General features: G+C 32.7%; 1 protein-coding gene across 1 annotated transcript; it reads right to left on the reverse strand.

The window, feature by feature from the left end:
* Positions 1 to 17,070: 17,070 nt before the first annotated feature.
* LOC127100683 (uncharacterized) lies at positions 17,071 to 20,684 on the reverse strand. Its single transcript, XM_051037936.1, has 6 exons — positions 20,454 to 20,684; positions 20,239 to 20,375; positions 19,359 to 19,711; positions 18,771 to 18,867; positions 18,396 to 18,677; positions 17,071 to 18,286 (listed from the first exon to the last, which is right to left on the reverse strand). Exons 1-6 carry the CDS (start codon positions 20,581 to 20,583, stop codon positions 17,276 to 17,278), a joined length of 2,010 nt encoding a protein of 669 aa, XP_050893893.1. The 5' UTR covers positions 20,584 to 20,684; the 3' UTR covers positions 17,071 to 17,275.
* Between the last annotated feature and the right edge of the window lie 3,978 nt (positions 20,685 to 24,662).

Consider the following 24,662-nt stretch of genomic DNA (forward strand, 5'->3'; position numbering starts at 1 on the left):
TAACTTGTAGACAAAGAGAGTAGGTAAAAATTCCTACAATACTCATCTCAATTTCATACTGCACTTGTTGAACATTATGTTCCAACATATTGTCAGACATATCGCCAAACACATGATCATGTTTTTGAATAATCAAAATTTCAAAATTATGAGAAGGAACCCCAATAGGAAGTGTCACACCCCAATTTTGACCCTGAATCACCGATTCAACATATTCATCATAGCTATTGCATATCTACATAGCATAACATGCATTCCATACCGCATAATGCCTAGAATGTCAGTCGAAATGAATTTTCATATTTACAGACAAACCAGTTAAACCAATTATCAAATGTGTGTCAAAATGGCGGGCAAAAAAGTTTCAAAATCAAGCTTGCAGACATCAGTTGTATTAATCTATGTTTCACATAGTTTAACCTGGTATGCTCGATTTATTTTTCAACTAATTTTTCGGTCACCTTTTGATCAGCTCGAGCCTATTTAACCGGTAAAAATTTATTTCAAAATTAAAAGAAACACTGTATTTTTCCAATAAGTTTATTTCGCACTGATCATTTTGGTGCATTCATTTTAATTTTTCGAGCACTTTTGCGCCCGAATTTTATTCATTTTAAATCCGTTTATTTTCATTCTTTCGTCAAAAGATTCAGAAAAATTAAATAGAATTGTTCATTATGGTTGTTTTTAAAAGTTACGAATTTTGTTTGGTTTAATTAATTGAATTGGATTTTAATCAATTAAAGCATCTATATTGGTCATCCTAGACATTTAAGTTGTCCAACAATGTGTGCTTGGAATTATTTATGACCATCAGATTCATTTGATCATTGGTCCACACTAGCTATCCTTGTCTACTTCTCTCATCCAATAAAAATTAGGAATTAATGAAGAAAATCAAATTTGAAAGAATGTCTTCCTTCCTCTAGTGGTAGAGGGCCACGTGGCCCATTCCCCATTTGCCTTCCAACGGATCTCTCTGGATGCGTGTGAAAGAAGGGAGTGAAAATAAGAGTTTGTATCACTAATATGGGAGGATGTCAAAAGGTACCAAAAAGTGAGGTGATGACTTTCATTTTTTGGGATTTCTCTCTCATTTTGAAATTTAAATGGGAACTGTCACTTAGTATAAAGAAGGAGGACTCTTTTTGCAAGGGGGGGGATTGTTTTTTTATTTTTCTTTTGACCTCTCAACTCACTTTAATCCTCTCTCATTCATTTCAAAAGATAGCAAAAAACAAAGAAAAAAAGTTTGTTTTTTAGGTTCTCAGCCTCGTCCTCCCTCTGGTTTTCACATCCATTATCATCTTCACATTCAAAATTTTTTACTCTGACAAATACTCCCCTCCCCAACGTTATCTCACTAACCCTTTTCTCATTCATTACTGCAAAAAAAAACCTTTTATCTCTTTTCATCCCACCATTATTCATGTACATACTATACCAACACCATAACAAAATCCTGCTTCATGTAAAATATCATCTCACCACCGTTATGAATAAGTTTTGATGTTCTTCTTTTCTTCATGAAGTTTCACCTCACAACACCTTTTCTCATCTTCTAAGAATCTCAGCACAACCTTCCATAATACTTATTTCCTTCCACCAACAAACCATAGATTACTTGCTTTGGTTCAATATAAAATCACACAACCACTGTAATTGTTCACCTTACACCAATTCTCTCAGTTCCTACTCCGACCATGAACGCTGAACCGCATAACACCACGGTGACGAGAAGCTTGTTTTAAGAACCCTTACCAAAGAGAAAATTCCTTAGACTACCCTTGAGTTGGTTCTGGACAAGAAGTTTGGACCTTTTCACTGTTCTAAAACTTCTAATGTCCATTTTTGTGGATACAGGGCCATGCAAACCGCTACCACTTTCCTCCCCCTCCTCCTCCTAACGGCGGCGCTAACCCTCTCCGCTGAACCAACCGCCTACGAAGCCCTTTGAAACTTCAAATTTCCAGAGGGAATTCTCCCACAAGGCATAACACGCTACGAACTCGACGAATCAAGTGGCAATTTCCACACCGATCTGAACGTTTCGTGCAGATTCTCCTTACAAGATCTCAGGGGTATAAGCGTCACAGTGTTATTCCTCTGGGTAAACATTCTTGAAGTTGTTAAAAAAGGAGATGACCTTGATTTCTCTGTCGGAGTCGCTACTGCTTCTTTTCCGTTAGATAGTTTCTTTGATTCTCCACAGTGCAGTTGCGGTTTGGATTGTGATATTTTAAGAATAAGAAAAATCAAATTGAATACGAAAAACTCTTCTCTTTCATCTGCTTATATTACAACCATAGTCCCACCATGAAAACAACACTTCCATAATCTTCCATTTCTCAATCATCGTTCCCCTGTTCAGTTTCAGAAAACCCTAAACAAAAAATTGCAAAAAACTCGGATTCTCCGATTCAAATCCTCATCCGTAAAGCCGCCGAACTCCGTCGTCTCTGCGATGTCCATTTTGATTCCTCCATCATCGGTGTCAAGTTGAAGCTAGATGTGAGAGATTTGGCTATTCGATTTAGGTGTGTGGGGAAACCGGCATTGAAAGGAGGCGCGTGAAGGTGACGACGGTGTCGAGGGAGACGGAAAAGGAGAAAGAGCATGAGAGGAGGGTAAGATCGAGGAAGAGTTAAGAAAGAGAAACTTGTTTTTGTGTTTCAACATATGCAAATCGCGAGAGGGGCGGTAGATCGCATTTTTATTCCTGTTTGCAACTCTCATTTTTAGAAAAGCAGTGAACGAGAGAGAAACATGGTAAATGGTTTTATCATTTTATTATTATTTAACAACATTGCCACATGTCACAGTTTGATTGACCTTGTTTTAAATTTGAAATTTCTTTCAAACCACGTTTCCCTCATATGCTCCATTTTGCCATTTTATTTTATTTATTTATTTATTTTATTTTTCACGATTTTTATTTAATGCTGAAATCATAATTAAGTTTTATTTTGGGTAGATTGTTGGGCTTTGCGCTCAATTTCTTTTTTGTACACTCCCATTTTATATGTTTACCCAAATTTTCTTCTTCTTTTATTTTCTCTTCTTACTACTATTTATTTCTTATTTATTTGATAAATTGTAGTTAGTAATTAATCGATTAGACTTTTATCTGATTTTTTTAAAAAATAATTGCTTTTATTTTCTAAATAGATTATTGATTAATTGCTGCCTCGATTTCATATGATTAGTTGATTTAACTGAGTTATTTCTATCCATGGTCATATCCTCACACATGTAAATGACCCTTTTCACGTTAACTTCACTAACACTTCAAATCAATTCCAACTTTTCATCACTTCAAACTATTTTTCAATTTAAATCCCTTCAAAACACTTTTCTCAATAAAATGTGAAGAAAAAGATTACCCTGGATGGAATATCCAGTCGAAATCCCGAATATTAGGCTCAAGTTGTAAGAGCTTGCAAGTCATAAATATTCATCTTCTCTTCAAAACACTTGTAAATATCTCAAACCATCTTCTTAATAAAATTTGAAGAAAAAGATTATCCTGGATGGAATATCCAGTTGTAATCCCGAATATTAGGCTCAAGCTGTAAGAGCTTGCAAGCCATAAATATTTGTATTCCCTCTAAAACATTCGTAAATATTTGAAACATTTCTTTAAGTAATATTGGATAGAAACAGACTGCCTGAGTGGAATATCCAGATGTAGTCTCGAGTATTAGACACAAGCTGTAAGATCTTGCAAGTCACAAGTACTCGTCTTTCAAACTTCAAAATACTTAATTCTTACCTTAACATTTTTTTCAATAAAGATGGAAATGGAACATGGTGTATACCGTGCACTCCTGAGATTAAGATTCAAGGTGGATGCCTTGCATATCTTAGCTCTCGCCATCGTCTACAATTGTCAGTGCGGTTTCTTCAAACCCTTTATCAATCAAATTCAAAACACTTCATCTTTATTAAACACTTTTTCAATAAAGATGGAAATGGAACATGGTGTATACCGTGCACTCCTGAGACTAGGATTCGAGATGGATATCTCGCTCATCCAAGTTCTCGCCATTACTCAAAAATACCCCCAACCAATCAAACTATTTTCTCGCCGTCGTGCGATTAATCAAGAAACCTTTTCATAAACAAAAGATATATTGTCTTAAGGTGATGCAAAACAATGTTTCGGCCACGATTGTTGAGTCGAGATAAGTGACGTTTTTCCAAATGTTGATTTGTAAATCCATTCGATGTGTGGTATACGTCCGCTCCTCATCTGTTTTGGGTAAAACAATGTTTCCGTCGATTAATACAATATAGCTTTCGCTAAAATCGACCAACAAACAAACATTTTCTACCCAAAACTACATAAGCCTTGATTTCTCTTTTGAGATACGTAGGAGCAGGATTTGTAAATCTTGTCAGGCCCACTAATAAAAAACTTAGGTTTAGTCCTTCGTCAAAAATCCAAAAATATTCTCCTCTCTTCTATTCTTTCCCACTTAATAACTTGAAAAGCCTAACATTTCAAACTAACATTAACGCGCACAACTAACCTAATGGTTCCCGTTGAGTACAACGGACGTGAGGGGTGCTAATACCTTCCCCTCGCGTAATCGACTCCCGAACCCTGATTTGGTTGCGACGACCAATATCATTGTCGTTTATTTTTTTTTGGATTTTATCGATATTTCCCCTTTCCTTTTTAGGAATAAATAAAGTTCGATGGCGACTCTGTTCAGTCCATCATGCGAGCGTGCGATTGCGCTTCGCTTAAGTCGTGTTCTCATTTTTTCGAGGTGCGTAAGGAAGAATTATGCCATTATCACTAATCTTATTTACCTTCTTCTTCTGAACCACTATAGGTTGTTCATTGTTGGATGGACCTCTGACCTGACCATCATCCTTCCCTTCAATGACAACTCCTTGCATGAGTCTCATAAAGCTCATAAGTGGTAGTTCTGAGACATGAGTAAGATGTTAAGACATATTATATGACAACTTGGTTTGTTTTCCAACTTGACAGACATCATGAGTTTTACCTTCTTCAATCTTGAGTTTTGGAAACCTCTTGACACCATATTCAGATATGATCTCCTTAATGCTCTTAACCTTGGGTGAGGGCTGAGAAATCAACATATAACAATTGTCTTTGGATCCTGAACCCTTCATTAACACCACTTGATACTTGCTAGAGACAATACATTCTGACTTGTTATAGCTAACATTCAGACCTTGATCATATAATTGACTTATGTTGATCAAGTTAGTAGTTAATCCTTTCATTAGCATCATATCATCAAGACGTGGTAGATTTGGACTCACCAACTTGCATATCCCTTGATTCTTCTTCTAGTTCCATCACCAAATGTGACATAACTATTAGAATATGGCTTTAACTCTTCAAGATAGCTCATTTCACCAGTCATATGTTGTGAACATTCACTATCAAAATACAAATCCTTTCTATAAGAAAATCTAACAGGATCATGAGCTAAAAGACATTTGACAGTTTCCTTGGGTTTCCGCACTTTCTTAGCATGAGTTTTTTTCCCTTTATTTACTTTGGACTTTGGATGACTATAATACTGAGGATATCCATAGATTTTATAGCAAAAGGGTCTTATATGACCACATACACCACAATAGTGACATCTCTTTTCATATTTCTTGTAACCCATGTGTTGAAGATACACATGTCGAGCAGGATGCTGAGACATGTGGTCTACCATCTAAAACTCATTCTTCTTCTTAGGTGGGACTTTGATATTTTTGTTCATGGAACTGTAGCCAAACCCTACGACTTTCATATTCCTTATAAGATAACATTCAACATATCTGAGTTGTTGTTCTTCATATGTACAAATTCTGGCATATTTTCAAGTTTGGACTTTAACAATGTGACTTCTTCTTCCAGACTTATAATGGTTGAGCCAAGCTTATCTTTTTCAATGAGTAGAGTACTTATGGTCTTCTTTTTTTTCTCTTCTCTCAAGCAAAACTCCTTCCATTCAGTGATTAGCTCTCTATAAATTTCAACAAGTTCTTCTACTGACATCTCTTCATCACTAACCTTACTACAAGAGTCATATTTCCCATTAATATCCATCCGTTTATTAGCTATTTCTCTTTAACTTTCATCATTAGATTCAGACCAAGTGATAGATAATCCCTTTTTATATTTCTTTAGAAAAGTATGACATTCAGATTTAATGTGACCAAACCTATCACATTATGAACATTGAGCTTTTTTGCCTTTATTATCTTTGAAATCATTTTTGTTCTTGTTCAAGGGATTAATGTCTAACCTCATGTTTGGGAAATTTGTCCTCCAGTTTTTGTCCAGCTTTTTCAAATCACTATAAACTTTCTCCCAACAAGGGTTATAGCCTATAAAAAACCTTATCCAGTATCCTTATCACCTTGATCTTCCTTCATTTGAGTATTGGATACAAAAGTTGCACCTTTAATCTTCTTTTGTGTTCTTCAATTTATAAAAACTTCAAAGGTTTGAAGGGAACCAACGAGTTCATCTACCTTCAAGGTGCTTAAGTCTTTGGCTTCTTCAATAGTTGTTACGTTCATGTCAAACTTCTGAGGCAAAGATTTGAGAATCTTTCTAACCAGCTTTTTTTCTCACATCTTTTCTCCCAAATTAAAAGAATTGTTGGCTATGTCACACAGGCGAATGTTAAAATAAAATAAGGATTCATCTTCCATCATTCTCATATTTTCAAACTTGGTTGTTATAAGTTTTAGCCTTTACATCCTAACCTTGGATGTGCCTTTATGAGCAGTCTTGAGAATCTCTCAAGCTTCTTTTGCTTCAGTACAAGTGTTGATTAGTCTGAACATATTCTTGTCAACACCATTGAATATAGCATTCAAGGCTTTATCATTACCAAAATCTTCATCATCTTTAAAGGTGGTCATAGGATGTTATGAACCTTTAACCATATTTTCCAAGCTTTTTTGTCAATGAATTTAAGAAAAGCAACCATTTTGGATTTCTAATAGTCATAATGTGTGCCATCCAAAACACATGGTCTTTTGATAGACCCTTCAACCTTTGTGTTGTCCATCTAGAAAAAAATATCCTCTTTGGAGCTCACCCAAATAAAACAGGGTGCCTGCTTTGATTCCAATTGAAATTATGTTCCTTAGGGGAGAGATGTCGAACACAATGTCCAAGACAACTAGTTCAACAAGTTAAACCAAAATTAACTCATATTAACTAGTACAAGATGATGGAGTAGAAAAACAATAAAAACATAAGAGGTTGGTAACCCAGTCTGGTGCAAACGGCACATACGTCTGGAGGGCACTCTATCTAAGAAAGGACATCCATTACTTTGAATTAGTACCAATAAACCACATGTTGTTAAAATCCTCTTCCTAGTCTTAGTGACTTTCTATTTAAAGACATCCCCTAAATATAAGAACTTACTCACTTTATTCTCAACCACATAACCTGTGATTGGTGTTTATAATCTCAATAAACAATGTTGAGTATTAGAATTCAACTAAGACAAATCAATTATGTCAAGTTACTGAAACATAGTAGTGTACATACAACAATAACAAGGTCTCAAATAAACTCTAGTACTCTAATATCTCCAATGCATTTCTTGCTTTCTAGTGTAGGTTTTGACCTCCTTATATAGCAAAAGTATTTGGGTTTTTCTTCTTGGGTCTTTGATTTAATTTTGTCCAAACTCTTTGCATGATCTGTTGGATATGATTTGTTCCATAAATATCTCCAAAAAGAAAGATATAATTTGGTTTGTTTCAAATCTAAATTTAAATCACATTTAAATTTGATTTGATCTTCACAGTTGTCATACAAATATATAATCATATTGCTAAATAAAAGCAATAAAATCTAATTGAATCTTCAAAAGAAAATTCGTCCTAAAATGCAGTAATCTGGCATATTGAGCGCATGCCATATGTAGTGACATCATGTCTAACATGTGTCCCTTCTGCACACAAAAAATCATCTTAAGGTAGCTTGGAAAACATGAACACTTCTCCATGTTGTTGTTTTGAAAAATGAAGCCAATCCAAAAGGAACAACAAACAAGGGTATGATTTCACTAAAACTTTCTCCCTAGTGGTAAAACCAACAACAATCAGGTTAATTCTCACCTTAGCCATAATTTACAAATGAGAACTTCAACAGGTAAATGTAAATAATGCTTTCTTAAATGGAACTCTTCATGAAGAAGTTTACATAACCCAGCCACCAGGTTTTGTGAATTATGACAAGAGCCTTGTGTGCAAGTTTCATAAAGCTCTATATGGCCTCAACCAGACATCTAGAGCATGGTATAAAAAACTCACTCAATCTCTTCTTCAATTTGGTTTTTGTCATTATAGATGTGATCATTCTCTTTTTGTGTACTCTCATCAAGGTGTTTCTCTCTATGTGCTTGTGTATGTGGATGATATCCTCATAACTGGATATATCCCAACACTTATTCACAATCTAATTGAAAAAAGACACATTACATTTGCTCTGAAGAAGAAACTTAGCAGGCCTTCATATTTTCTAACCATACATGTCAAGTCTCAAGCCAATGGTTCCTTATTACTGACACAAACCAAATACATAAGTGATCTTCTGTTCATGGCCAAAATGGAGAATGCTAATGGAGTTTCAACTCCCATACTCAGTACTTGTAAACTCAGTAAACATGGTTCCGTGAATTTTTTGATCCTCGGTTGTATAGATCCATAGTATGTGTCATGTAGTATGTGACCTTGACCAGACTTGTCATAACTTTTAGTGTCAATAAAGCATGCAAGTTCATGATTTCTCCTTTGGACACTCATTGGGTTGTTGTTAGAAGAATATTGAGATGTCTAAGTGGTACTATTAATCATGGTTTGCTGTTGTCTCCATCTCGTTTTGTTCAGAAGTTCTCTCTAAGCGCTTATAGTGACTTTGACTGGGTAAGTGATCCAAATGATTGCAGGTCCATATCTAGTACTTGTATATATTTTTGGTTCAAATCTCGTCTCATGGAGTTCCAAGAAACAATCTCTTGTTGCTCGTTCAAGCACATAGGTCGAATATCGAGCACTAGCATACTCTACATTCAAACTGCTATGGTTAGAGTCTATCTTAGATGAACTTGGTGTTTTGTTATAGACACCAACTTTATTGTGTGATAACTTAAGTACATTTTTGATGTCCCATAATCATGTGTTACATGCTCGTATTTAAACATATAGAATTGGATATACACTTTGTGCGTGAGAGGGTGGTAGCCAAAAAGCTTCTGATACAACATATCTCAGTTGCAACTCAAATTGTTGATACCCTAAGCTTTGTGCCCTTTCAAGACTTGAGGACCAAACTCAAGGTTTAGTGTAAAGATCATTCCCCTTGAGTTTGAAGGGGTGGTTAAAGATACATGTGCTAAGTCTCTAAACTAATACATGTGTGTGTAAAGAGTGTGTTAAATTTGAGTTTTCTATTAACTAACAAAGTTAGTGCATTTAATATAACTGACTATTGGTTCAGTTAAAGTTCAGTTTGAGGTTTGTCTCTAACAGAACTCAGTTATAGTTAGTGAGCTAACTAGCCTTGCTGTATATATAAGAAAACCTCCAAAAATTGCAAAAGTTAATAAGTGAAAAATCATTTATTCTCTGAAAATTAGATTCTCTCAATATATATAGTTATCTGAATCGTGCAATTATCTAAATTTTCATTCTTATCAGATGAGAAGGAAATTAGTAAAAAAATTATAAGATTAATTAATTTTTTGCATAATGTCTAAATAATGGTCAAATGTCGCTTGATTGCTTCATATAAAGTAAGAAGGATATCAATAATGTCCTCATGGTTTGTCTTATGTTAGAACAATGAGCACAAGTGTTAGGATGCATAAGTTGTTAGGATGGATACATGGTTTTAGTTGATGTGAAATCAATGGTACGGGTGAACTATGGGGGTGTTGGAGGAGTTGATTAGTATTTGTCTCGTACCTTCTTCTCCTCCCACAACGTTAATTGTTTGGTCAGTGTCATTTCACTTGTCCAATTGATTATAGAAAGTGCTACTAGTTTCTAAAAGAACTTACTAATTTATTTCTCCGTTTTTGCCGACAAAACTAAAATTCTGACATTTTCATCTCAAGCTATGTAGTTTTTGAAACATCTAATTATTTAGGTATTATTACTAGTATATTAAAAAATGTTTTTTCAAAAAGAGGTATATAAAAAGTAAAAACATAAACAATCAATATGCACATGTACAGTTTGAAAATTATATTCTAAAAGATAATATATCAATAATATATATTTGAAGTTTCTTATGCCCGAAGCAAAACGATGGTCTGATACGTACGCTAACATTATGATATAATAATATGTACCAAAAAACATTATGATATATAATAAGCGCTGGTCACATAATCAAATAAATTTGCGAAGTAAATTTGATTGTGCAACTTGCAAGACAAGTTAATTGTCGTCCCAAAAGCGTGGAATGTGTGGATAATATAAGATGCAATAGAAACGTCATAGATATCAGTTTTTATTTTATTTTATTAATATTTTAGAATTCATGAGACTCTTTCCATTTCAGCATTTCCTATAAAAGTGTCGCTTAAAATATTAAGTGACGAAAAGAAAAAGAAATACTTTGTGACGGTCAGAAATCAAAGAGCGTGAAAAAGATGTTGAAAAGGCGACAGCGACAGTCAAACAAGGTTCAGCGGCGAAGCCCGCGATGGTTAGCAAATCGGCTATTGTGGGAAGTCGCGGTGGTTCGCAGTGGCGGAGGAGTCGGAGCCTCGAGTTTGGTTGCTGGTGATGGTGGTCAGTCGATGGTGGTGAGGCAACACGGTGGAGACTAAGTTGCGTCGAGTCGCTAATACGATGACGATTGGGGATGGTGGTGGTCCGGACGTGGAGCTCGATTTGCATATTTGTTCGGTGATGAGACTTGTTTTGGACCCGTTTTGATCAATAAACTCTCAACAATTATAAATATGTATTTCTATCGATTTTGTTATTGAAGAGAGAAAGAGATAGGGAAGATGTGGTAATTCTAGTTAGAGACGCAAAAGTAGAAATTTTTTAGAGTTCTTAGAATTTGATATACCTTTGGAGAAATTGATTGGTGTCAAAAATACATTTGTTCGACTCGATAACGACCAGGCTTACAAGGTTCATGTTGTTAGTATGCTCAAACTTAAAATGTTTAATGATCGGAAGTTTTTTCTATGCGGTGTGAGGTATGTTATCGAGCTCAAGAGAAATTTATTATCAATAAACTTGTTTAATGATTTAGGGTATTGCACTATAGTTGAACATGAGGCGTTGAAAATTTTGCAATATGGATTAATCATGGTTAAATGGTCTAAAATATGTGGGTTATATATTTTAGGTGATTATATTATTATTAGTCATGCATCATTAACTAGGGAAGACTTTCTTGACAAGAACAAACTATGAGATTTGAGGTCAAGGAATGGTAGATGCCTAGAGTTTTTTAGAGCACTTTAATGAGTTTTATAGAAAATATGGGATAAACACATGTTTGACCTCTTATGGCATGGTTCTAGGAGCTAAGTTGTTAGAGAGTTTCAAGCGAAAGGTTATAGTGAAAGCAGTTTACCTAGTCGACATATGGTCATTCATATGAATAAACTTTCAGGCAATTATGGAGGTTTGGAGTAGGAAACCAATACTCTAATCGGAAGGTCTTCAAAGCTTTGGCATTTGTGTGAATCAAGCTAGTCTAACTTGATGTTAAAATTTTGAAGTGTGTCTTTAGTGGTTTTCCATAAGGTGTCTTTACAAGCTATGAGAAGTGGAATCGGGAGGAAAGTTTATCATAAACATATGTATTACTTTTAGTGAGGCCATAAGAAGAGGAATAATCATTATTACAAATAATATATTTTATGACAAAGTTTTCACCTCACCTTATCAAAAATCGAGGTAAAAGGTCAAGGCGCGCCATGATTTATATTATTTTCTATTAAATACCACATATTCTCTCTGTTCCTAAATAAATCTGAGGAAAAAATATTTTTGGACATGCTTTGAATCCCAGCATCAGTAGTTTATGTTTTTATTTTTTTAAAAGTTGTATTTTTCATTTTATTTTATTTTTAATTCACAAATTAATGATCTATTCTTTCGGTTATATTTAATAACCGAGGGATTAGATTATCATATTTTACTATAAAAGCACTCGTTAATCATAGTTTACCATAAACCTAACTTATATGTAGCCGCTCCAAAGTCTTACGCATCATTCTTTAGGATGGATTGCAAGACAGAAAAATGTTCAATTTTTTTCAATATTGAACAAAGTTTTTTTTTTGCCCTTGCAATATATCTCACATAATGATGTTGATGTTGTTGTATTTTTGTAATAAACTTCCTATGTTGTCAATCAAAGAATACATTGAAAATTTTATTGATTTCCTCGGTTGACAACATTGATAAATTTATTCCTAAAAACAATCATTCATTTCTCTTTCACGTTCTTTTTCATGTTCTCTATCATGTGAAAACATTTTCCATGAAAAACATTTACTCAAGATAATGAAAAACATTTGCTCAAGATAATGAAAAATATTTGTCAAACTCTTGATTTGTTTGAACAATTTATTTTATTATTCTGTGTAAACGTTGCAAGTATAAAATAAATAAATAAATATTTTTCCTCTCACTTTTTAACAGAAACCGAGAGGTATGTTGCGTTTGGGTTGGAATATATTTTATTGTTTTTTTATCTAAAAAGAAATAGATTTTACCTAGGTTTTTAGTAATAACCGAGGAAAAATATTTTATTGGAACATATTTTACTGAAAAACATTTTATTGAGGTAAAATATAAGTGTTTCTTCACCATCTTTAAACAAATATTTGTCGCTCATTTAATGAATATCAACGTTTAAGACAGTGTCATTAGTGATCCTCGTGAAACCTAAAAGTCTATTTATAAAAGCATTCTAAATAATAGTGAATCCACAAGAAACTCAAACGTTGTAAAACCCTCTATGTTTAATCAAAGAGTTGTATCAATGTGATAGATTGCAAGATAATACAAATTTTAGGTTTTTAATATGTGGTTTGTGAGAGTATTATTTTTACTTTGCAAGTGATGGATTGCAAGTGCAGAAATTTATTTGGGGTTCAAGGTTTGTGTTCTTATATAATCATATAGTGAATATTTATTTTTTTATCTAACTTTTGTTTTGTTTTATATCATAAACAAATGAATACAAAAGTCATAGAGAATATATTGCATTCAACATTTGATCTTCCTCAAGATCAATGAAATGAAGATCCTCAATATTTACTCTTCTCCAAGATATTCAGCATTTGTTCTTCATCGGCAATGATGACGATGAAGAACAACATATTTACTTTAATATTCTCAAACAATGTAATATTCAATGAAAAGAATGTAGAGGTATATGATGTTAGTTTGAAAAATAAAATAAAAAGTTATTCCTGGGATTCGAACCTGTGACCATTTAAACTAACTCCTCGGTTATTTTTAAACAAATGGGTAAAGTTCTCACTTTTCATGTCACCCCTCATTATCTCGACATTGTAACTGAGATGAAATTCATTTTGCGTCTAACATGACATGTATTATTTGTAGTAATGAGTACAGACTTTGGAGATCAAGATATCAAAAACTATGACGATAAAACTCATTTTGAGGTGGAGATTCCTAGTAGGGGGATTATATGGATGAGAAAGAAATCAAGGCTCATAATCCTAGGTATAATGAGAGAGAAATCAGAGATTAAAATAATCAAAACTAAAGAAAACATAATCTCCCAATCAAATATATAATTAGGGCTTAGAAGAAAAAACAAAATCAAAATAGAGAAATCTGAAAAAATAAACACAAATTTTATAAGAATTAAGAGATAAAAATAAATTTAAAGTGAAATGGTGGCAGTGAACATAAGCGATACAGAGAGAAACATCCAAAGATTAAGACAATGCAAGGAGACTGAAGATAATAACGAACAAAGATGAAAGCGTAGCATCTGATTAGGTTAAAAACAAAACCAACAAGCACTTGTGAGATGGAGGCGCAGCTAGGTTTGATGGAAGGTTAGGGTTTAAACATCATAAACAAATATGTAGAATTCACAAACTAAATTGGATTGGACTGAGTTATATCGTAACAAGGGTATGAACTGGACTAGGTTAGGAAAAGATTGAGCCTAGCCATAAAGATACCCATAAATTCACGGATTCGGTTTCTGATGGATCTAAAACCAATCTCTGAATCCGACCTCACAAGCTCGAAACAACCTCTTGTTGCTTTCCGATCTAACCTGCCAATTGACTAAATCCAACCGTTTCTCAAAGTTTGGATTGGAATGATCAAATACCGTTAGATTGCAATGATGCTGAATTAGGGGTGGACAAAATCGAAAGCCGTTTAAACCAATTGAAATCTTTGTTCGTAAACCGTTAGATTGCAATGATGCTGAATTACGGGTCCATAAACCATAATTTTCAGTTACTAGTGGGTTTACATGGACGAAATCGGATTGAAATCTATAATCCATCGTAAACCATTATCGACGAAAAATAATAAAGTTACTTTAAAGGTAGTAGTACATTGTTAATTTGTTAGGATAAAGAAATATTACATAGACATTCAATAAAATTATTTTATATTATTAAATCATAATAATATTTTATAAATAAAAGTATGATTCGGTGGAATAGACTCTCTCATTCTTTCAGAGTGTAATTTTCAATAATTAACCACTCATAATAGACTACTTTATATAGGCGGCTCTTTGTAGAATTTTGTAACTTCCTCCTTCATCTTATTTTCCTATCATAGATCTTCCACATGCCTTGTCACTTGTCTAATGTATTTCTACTTTTTTTATAAAGTATGATAGTTATTCTCCATACTTGATAGAAATTTTACCAATAAAGAAGAACCACTTTATTTATTTTTAATCTAGATTCTAGTTCTAGTTTCAACAAAGCATAAAAGTTATGTTTAACCAAAATTTAAAAGGGATAATTTTTGTGGTGTTTGTTTCGGATAATATTTTGTTTGATTTTGTTTAGATTTAGGTTCATCTTTAACTTCTTCTTTGTTTTAAGAAAATTTTGTAGTTTTGTCGGTAAGTGTCATCCAATGAACCCAACCAGTAAATCAGTCACCCGAGAAAATCCATGCCCGCCAAAAACAAAACTGTAAATGGACGAAATTAAATTGTAATTTTAAATCCATCAAACTTGTTTGGTGGACAACTTTTGATCCGGAACCGTCCGGCACCGGTTGTCCACCCCTGGCTGAATGAATCAGTACCGGTAGTATTATTTGAAATCCACTGCCTTATCCATAACTTTGATGAGACATGAGATGTAAAAATATAAACCTAAAACCACAGGGAAAAAAAAAAGGTTATTTGGCGCATGTAACCGTCCAAATTTAGTGTCATGATCTCACAATCTTATTTCAACATTATTATGAGATTGAGTTATTTTAATTTATCTTATTGTGCTAAACTTTGTGAAATTGTTTGAAAAAACTTACATAAATTCTCTAATATAGATTATAACTTATAAAAAATGATTTAAATCTATTTTATTTTTTAATGCACAAATAGTTTATACATTAAGTACTTATTATGATAATAAGTGTTTGTGTTATAAATTATAAATAAGTTGCTTATCTAATCTAATAAGATTTATTTCTTTTAAGCTTAATTGTTTGACATTGTATAGATTTTACAAACTTCAAGCAAGGGAAGAAAAGGAATAATACCATAAGATCTTTTAAAAGGGTTATCAAATCACATAACTTATAAAACAAATTTAGCCTTTCATGTAAATCACTTGCGTTCTAGCAAACAAAAAATACAATAGATAGCTAGCAAATGACAAAAAAACACCATCAGGAAATAAGTGAGAAAGTGAAGAGGACACATTTTTTCAGCTTGTTTGTTTGGAAACTTCATGATTCCATCGCCTTGTTTTCTCACACAATGGCTAGACACGCCTAACAAGGTTTCTTAGACAGACACAGTCAAACAATACAGAAGAAGTAATGAAATAGATAGAGTAACTTCGTCTATATCACTTCTGATTAATATTTAGGGTCCGTTTGTTTTGTCTTTTTTTAAAAATGATTTTTATAATGTTATATATTTTAGTGTAAAAAAAATTTACAAAAGAAATTTTTCATAAAAGTTTTAAATGAAAATTTTATTTGAATAGTTATTCTTAAAATGTTATTTTAGGTATTTTATCATTTTATCGAAACTTTTTTTGGATATCAAAATTTCAAAAAATCACTTAATTTTGAAGCTATTTCAAATAGTTTTTTCTAAAAATCATTTTTGAGATACAATTTTTTTTAAAATTGTGATTTTGACTATGTTTTGATCTTCAATAATGTATATTTATATTATATAATGAACAATTCAATCTTTTAATTTATAAAAAATAAATTTAAAAAAACTTATAATATTTTAAAAAACACTTTTATAAAATCCATTTTCAAAAATATAAAGAAAAAAATTCATTTTTTTAAAGCTAAAACAAACTAGCCCTTAGTCTCAAATTGGAATCCTGAAATGTCGGATTAAGATTTGGCAGAGTAATTTTGTCTCAGATTTATAATTCTCCCCATTCATCTATCCCAACAAACAATATTCTAAACCACATACACTAAAAATAGAACATTAATAGTACTACTTGTTAAGAACATGGAGGATAATATTCTGAGTGAAACACAGAAAAATACTATTTCAATGCTGTTTAAAAAAATGCAGCTATCAACTGATAAATATTATGAGAAATTGTGAACTATGGTATATGCCATGTAAAGATTCAAGATTAACCTTGAAGAATGCCAATGAGAGTTTTCTCTTACTTCTTAAAAGCTTCTTAAACATCCTTTTATGGGAGTAAATTTACATGGGAGGTTGAAAAACATGGCATGATAAGGGAATGCTGTTGTGTCAATAAAAAACAGAGGATATATAAACAAAAACAAAACACTGAATAAATGGTAATGCGGATCTGCTTACTGCTTAGTGAGGGGAAGTAAGTTGCTAGACCAAGAATCTATCAACAAAATGCATGCACTTCATGTGTCAAACTCACACATTGACACTTGCATCCAATACACAAATATACTCATTTGCTTGAACCAAAATTGACAGTTTTGAGATTGAACTCACGTAGTGTATACGGATCCTCGGTTTAGTTTGAAAACAGCAATAACAAAATGCCAGTAATACAAAATGTTTATCAGAAATCACAAATCCTAGTTAATTCCTAGACTTCTTTCTTGACTTGGAGGAAGGCTTGGATGAAGAAGGTTTGCTTTGCTCGGAAGCTGCACTCTGTGTTGCACCTTTGGAGGTAGTTGCCTGGTTTGACTTTAGATTCGATTGATTGGACGAAGCACCCCCATCGTGTTTTTCTCTAACGACAGCACCTTGTGAGCCTCTCACTTGAGCAGCTCTTTTGTCCTTCCTCTTGGGCCTAAAAGTTGACCTCTCTCGCTTGGGAAGCCACCTTTCTGGATCTGGTGGAGGACCTGGGTTTGCAGGGTTAAACCCTTTAGGATACCTTGGCTTTCTCTTTCTCTTTTTCTTAGTTTTTGTCTTATTCTTTCCTTCCTCATTCATTTCAGTGACACCTGCTTGAGGAGGAGCCTCAACTCGTTTAACTCCAGAAGTACGCTCCAAGCTGTCCACATCAATTCCCTTCAATCCAGGTAAGGTCTTTAGTTGCTTTTCATATAGCTCTGCCTTAATTACATCCAAACGAGCTACTGTTGTTATCAGCCCAACTAGTGCATCCATGCTTCCCTGACTTTTAACAAGCTCCTCGTAGAGTTTAGCTGCATCCTCTTCCCGTCCATGCCTTAATTTGAATGAGGCAGCCTCTTGCATTATAATATTAAGCTTATTGTCCTCAGTCATAGCATTAGACCACCATTTGGTTGCAGAATCAAGTACAGAAGCTGCACCCTCAACGTCGCTGGCTCGTTCTTTTAAAGTTACAAGGGTAGCAACAGTAGCAGGCATGTGTTGAATATCTGGTATCTTAGTCAGAGAATCGGATGCAATATGTGGATGGCCAGCTGCTGCCGCCACCTGAGCCCTGGCTAAGTAAAGAACCTGGGACTTCTCAGGGAACTTTCCAGCAAACTGTGCCAGTACTTCCTCAGCCCTTCCAGCTTTATTCTCTCTAACTAAGAGGGCAGCTTGCAGCAATACTGGTACAACACTTTCAGGAAACATGTCTGGCAATGCAGAAACAAGTTCTCGAGCCTACAAATTGCGATATAACAGTACCATTAACAGCATGCTCGGTAGCCAAGTTTCGAAAATAATGATATATAACTGATAACTTAAGGACAAGAAGACAAAGATGAAAGACCTGGTCAATCCTGTTAGCATGAAGAAGCAAAAGAACCCTATTTGCATATATTGCTTCCCTTTCTTTTGCTGAAAGTTTCAAGTCCAATCCATGAGCTAGGCGAAAGCTTTGTGCCTCTTTCTCTTTTAGCCGATCAAGTTTCTTCAGGCTGTCAGAAACATCCTTTGGACCTTTCAGCGAAACAAGATTGTTTACTGCCACTGCAATGGATGATTCATCGGCCATATCTCGTTTAATCATGTCCACATAAGCTTCAATTGCATCTTGTTTACGCCCAAGAAGCTGCCAATCAATGATTGATTAAAATAACTGACTACTAAAATATGTAATACTTGCTTGAAAGATAAATAAATTTTGAGAAATCAGAACTTCTACCTGTTGGACATAGCCCAATTGTACAGCAATAGGAGACAACTCATTTTCTATATCTTCATCAGGCCAGTTATCTTCCATCAGGCTCTCTTGACCAATTCTGATATAAAAAATTGATTTATAAGTATATGCTGCCATTCATGGGTAACTTCTCAGGTAATAAGTTTATGACTCAATAGGTTAAATTATTGAAATCAAGACAAGTAACTGATAAGAAAACTTAGATTATAGCAAATAACTGTACATGTTTTACAATAAGGAACTTTTACTCAGACCAATCACACTTGACTTGCCAATGAAGCACCTATTACTAAAGGTCAAATATGAAAATGAGTTTTTATCATGACTCACGTACAAAAAAAGAATTATAACAAAGCTCTAGAACTAACAACTTAACAAGCAAATACTCGTGAAGTGAGGTAGATATCACATCTAGCCACTGATAAGGCAGATATACAGTATACTGATACTCTATACAGATCAGAAATAATAAAGTTGAATATTGATAGACTATGTTATATGTTACCAATGAAATTATTTATAGTAAATTAGGTCAATTTCATGATTCCCACAACCAAAATCTCACATCACCTTCGGCCAGACAGCAAGAGTAGTTCAGCATCTGTGTATTTATTCCTTTGAATTAGAGAACAAGCAGTATTATATGCCAATTCAAAGCTGCTTGTTGCTTTGACCCGAAATGAATCCAACCATCCTTGTACTTCAGATGATCTCCCTGCCATAACCAAGGCAGCAACAGAATTTATTTCCAACATATCAATCTTGGACTTTTGAAGCTTCTGGTAGATATCTAAGCAAGCATCCATTTTTCCAAGACGATACAAAATTTGAGACTCCAAAAGCATAGTTTCGTCATTTCTGTCATGTTTTTGCAAAGACTGCAAAGCTTCGTCCAACTTGTTTTGTTTGTATAAACAGTATGCCTATTAAGACACAACGAAGTAAAAAAAAAAATCAATCGTATTCATTTTCATACTTAGATCATAAACTCCAACAAAATTTTCTATGAAATGTGTACAATGTTTTAGTTTCATACATGTACAGATTAAAATGTAATTTAGATAAAAATTCTATAATGTGTTTTGATCTCAAGTAATTTTTTTTGTAATTTGTGCTCATTATGATATTATATACATGAAGAATGATCAATGCATCTTCTTTACAAGTATTTTGCATGTTTAAGATTTTCATTATAAAAACTTTGTTGACTTATCTAGGCCATATTATATACTGAATTTAAAAAAAAAAATCACTTTTCCGCATACTCCACTATACATCTGGGCTTCATAGACCTAATGCACATTACTAGAGTACACTAACCCTAATAATGAAATCTACAATCTCAGAGGGATAACCCTATCCTGAATTCTAGTTCTGAATTTCACGATTTAATCTATCAGAAAACTAATCGGCAAAAAAGTAGAAGAAAATTCAGATTCGATTGACGCACCTTAAGGAAATGAAAATCCTCAGGAGGAGTCTTGGAAGATTGAATAGCGGAGATAGCGTCATCGAATCGATCGTCTTTGATCAGCGCGACGACCTTGCATCGGAGGGCGTCTTCGTCACCAGGTGCAATCGCGAGAACTGCGATGAGATAACAGAATTGTTAACACGAGGATGATTAATTAATTGAAATTGGACGCGTTTTAAGAATTGACGAACTCTGATCTGTGAGTTTGACGGCATTGGTGAAGGCGGAAGCTTGGATGTGTTTGTTGAGCGTGGTGAACAGATCTTCGAGTGGCGGTGGAGCAGGAGGCTGCGACGGCGCCGGTTTGGGCTTCGGAGCCATTAGGTTTTAGCAGTAGCAAGGTGGAAAATGAATGAAAGTAACGTAGGTGTGAATTGCTATTGACTTGTTCAGTCCGAAACGGAAATGGGTCGGGTTTGAATGACAATTTATTTTTACCGAAGATGATGACAACACAAAAAAATAAAATAATTATTATACAAAAAATATAAAGTGCTCTTTCATTACCTATTAAAAATTATCTTAGTTTTATATATTTTAAAAAAGTAATGAGAATTCCTTTTAAAATAAGTTCTCTATAGTGTAATCGGAATTTCTTTAAAAAGTAATTAATTTCTTAACATCAGTGGTATGATATTTAGCGTGTACATTCTAAAGTCAATTATAAAATTTAAAATAAATTAGTTGTAAATTTGAGATTGAAAAGTGTATATTGTGTCTCATATGTCACTTATATATGATGGACAATTTTATTTGGAATTTGCAGTGTTTAACTTAACATTTGTACCTTATTCATATTGGGTATTTGGTTAATTCGGAATAGTATTATATTCTTTTGTAGTAAAATAAAAGTGAGAGCACGTCTTAGAATAAATGTTTTTTTCTTTACTCTTCCATTCCGTTAAAATATTTGGCTAGGTAAATTCCTTGTTAAGATGCAACCTGACATAGATTTCAAATCAATGAGAAACATGTTTAATACACATCTACTCAAAAGAATACTAGATTTGTACTCTACTTTCAGATGATAATTTTTTTTTGAATGAGACATGGTTTTCAGATCCAGACTTCTATAGGGAATTACAGGTTAGCGCATTGTCATTTTGATGTTTGTTACTAAACCAAGTTATTGATGAACTATTGTTATTATAAAGGATCAATAGAGATTGAGTGGTTGAGTCTTTCAGTATCATTTATGTTGTATATTTTTCATGTTTTCATAGCTACTTTTCATGTACAAGGTGACAGAGTCATCGTTGCCACCCCTACATGAAGTATTGCCTATTTTGCTTGAATGAATCTTTTATTTTTCAGTGTTGTATCCTATGAATCTTTAATTTTATATTTCATTTGGATGATTTTGATTATAAGCTTTATATGAAAATAATATAAATGTTGGAATTTCTTCTCTGTTTGTGAGAACTTGTGCGTGCTTTAGGTGGTCCTGTAGTTAAAGAGTTGTTATCGGTTATTGATTTTTTGAAGAAATAAGTTGCTGTCAAACGGATTGTTTCAGTCAAGGTATAATAACTTAATATGTGATCGTGGTTGGTTGTTGCGGACTTTTTGGTTGTTTATCGCAATATGTTGTGGCGCATTGAACATGTGTGTTTGAAAATATCAAAATATGTGCAGTGTAGACACGTTTAGTTATTTCCATGTGCTTTTCCTCATAATTGTTATTAGCTTCTTTTATTTCCTCATTTTATATTTAGCAATGTGTTATACCTTGCATAGATGGAAGTTAGAATAGAAGATTGTCTCCACATTGAATTTGAATACAACAAAAGCAAGTAAGTTGAATATTTTTATTGATATTTTTATTTTTAAATTAAATTATGGATTTTGTTTATTACACGTTTTGAATTATTGGGTTTTGATTATTTTGTTGAAATTAGTCAAAAGTTCTAAAATTTTCATGTTCTTGTGTTTTGTGTGAACAGTATTGTTGTAATGATGGTAGTACAAGGCCCCTTCTATTGGTTACCGTTGTTGTTGACATAATGGTTATTAAGAAATCAATTCAAATTGATGTTGATTTTACTATTATTCATGTTGTTACATGGGTTGGACATTCATGGAGATTCAATTGGAAATGATCTAATCGCCACATGATACTTACTAATTGCATAATGTAGTGCATGTTGATTTTGCTTCTTTTACTATTATTTTCATAATGTGGACATGTTTGGATTGTTGGTATAGGGCGAAGATTTTAGTAAATGGATGTTATCTTGGATTTCCAATGGTGGGAATTTCTTATATGTCATTATAATTAGTACATCTAAACCGTTTGATATAAATAAAATGGTTCACATAGTAATTTTAACAAATCATGAACTTAAAGTCTTAATCTTCTAATTTTGATCAACGAATGAGATCATTAACTACAGTGGTTAGTGAAGACAGAAATAACATTTTGGTCTTTAAGTGCTTACAATCAGCCACAGCAAATAGCTTTTGAACTAACAAATCTCTTATTGGACATAAAAGGAAATAAATATTTAAACACGCTAAAATTACTACAAACAGTCTTACGTACGGAGTAGTCTTAAGCGAGATAGGATGTCTCACTTAATGTAGGACATTATGCTTAACATGTTACTTTCTACTAAAGTGTCTGGTTCACTTAGACACATAATGTCTCACTACTCGACAAAATACCTTGTTATACTTGTTGCCTAAAAAATATTGTCAATCACATGTAATAATAAACTCTCCCTTTGACCAATTTTTAGGCAAATAAAAAAATGCAAGATGTTAACCACAATCTTATTGACATTCTTCCAGACCAGTCTCCAAAACATGTTTACCAACATCAAAGTGCAGCAAAACTAAACAAAGAACATGTTAACAAGAATCATATCTTCATGAGGAAACACTTTCTTTCATTAACTAAAAAATCCATAAAATAAGTGCAAAAGTAATTGCATGTCTTTTCCCCTATTTTCCTCAAATGGACAAAGGAAGGGAAAATATGATTCTATCCAAAAAAAAGGCATACATGCGGAAACTAGAAAATCAGAAACAAAATCAGCCCAACAAAAGGCACAAAAGAGCATTATACATTCCATTAAGGGGAAATCACATCATCAGTAATAAATGGCGACATAGGGGTAAAGTAGCATAACCAAAATCCTACCATACAAATGGCTTACAGAATATTTAATCAAAGAAAAAAAACACCAAAAAAGTGGTTGAATTATATCTTTCTATGCATGAAAGGAAAAGGCTTTTCAATAGACGGTTATGAACATGATTTTTCTACTAAAATAAGGAACAATTACACAAATATATGTTAAACTATTCTAAAAGTAACTTTTTCATTCATTTCATTAATGATAATTACATTCACCAATCTCATATTTATAACATTGGCATCAACTAATTACTCACTATCTAGATCCTTCTAAAGAGTAGTGATTCACCACTATTAATCCTAATGGGCTTATGAAACTTAGGCTTAGATCATCACATTCCACCAATCTTGGAAAACATTTGTCCTCAAGATTTTTAAAAAATAAAATAGCTAGTCTATAAACGAGATATGTTGAATGAAGGGTATGGTTTTATATGGTGAATGAAGGATATCTAATTAGGGGAATTGGATCCTCTCCAAAATTTTCTCTAATGCCCTCTCTCATGTGTAATTAGGTCCTGTTAGATTTATCTAATAGTTAAAAAATAATAAAGAGAAGAAATATCATTTAAAGAAGTGAGAGAAATATATATGTTTAATTTTCTTTATTTATAATTAGAGAATATAAAATACCATCAAAAAGACCACAACACTCATATAATTTGTTGTTGCATAAGTTGTTTTTTTTCTTCTTCATTTTAATATCTTTTATTAAATAAATATTTTTATTTGGTACTAATTTATTTATAAAAAATAATTAAATTAAATATTTTATAATATTATTTTAAAAACCATAGGATAAATAAAAGATAATTAAATAATAATATTTAATAAAAATGAGAATGATCAAAATAATAATAATTTATTTTAAAAACCATAGGATAAATAAAAAATAATTAAATTAAATATTTTATAGTATTGTCAAATTAAAATAATTATTATTAGAAATCAATTATAATTTACCATACTTTATTGTTTAAATATTATTTTTTTGAAAATGTGTGGCTAAGATATACGTTAAAGAGTATATTTTATATATGGAAACATCATTTTTCATTAGTGTAATTAGTTAATTTAACTTTTTTTCTATTTTTTAAATAAAAATAATTATAATTATAATTATAATATTATAAAAACTATATACAAAATATATAGGTTAAAGAATAAAATTAATGTCTTTATTTCATATTATCAGCATAAAAATAAAACAAAAACTTATAATATATTAACTATTATTTTTTCACACTTTAAATTTTTAAAG

The sequence above is a fragment of the Lathyrus oleraceus genome, chromosome 7 (genome assembly GCF_024323335.1).
Source record: "Lathyrus oleraceus cultivar Zhongwan6 chromosome 7, CAAS_Psat_ZW6_1.0, whole genome shotgun sequence".
NCBI lineage: Eukaryota > Viridiplantae > Streptophyta > Magnoliopsida > Fabales > Fabaceae > Lathyrus > Lathyrus oleraceus.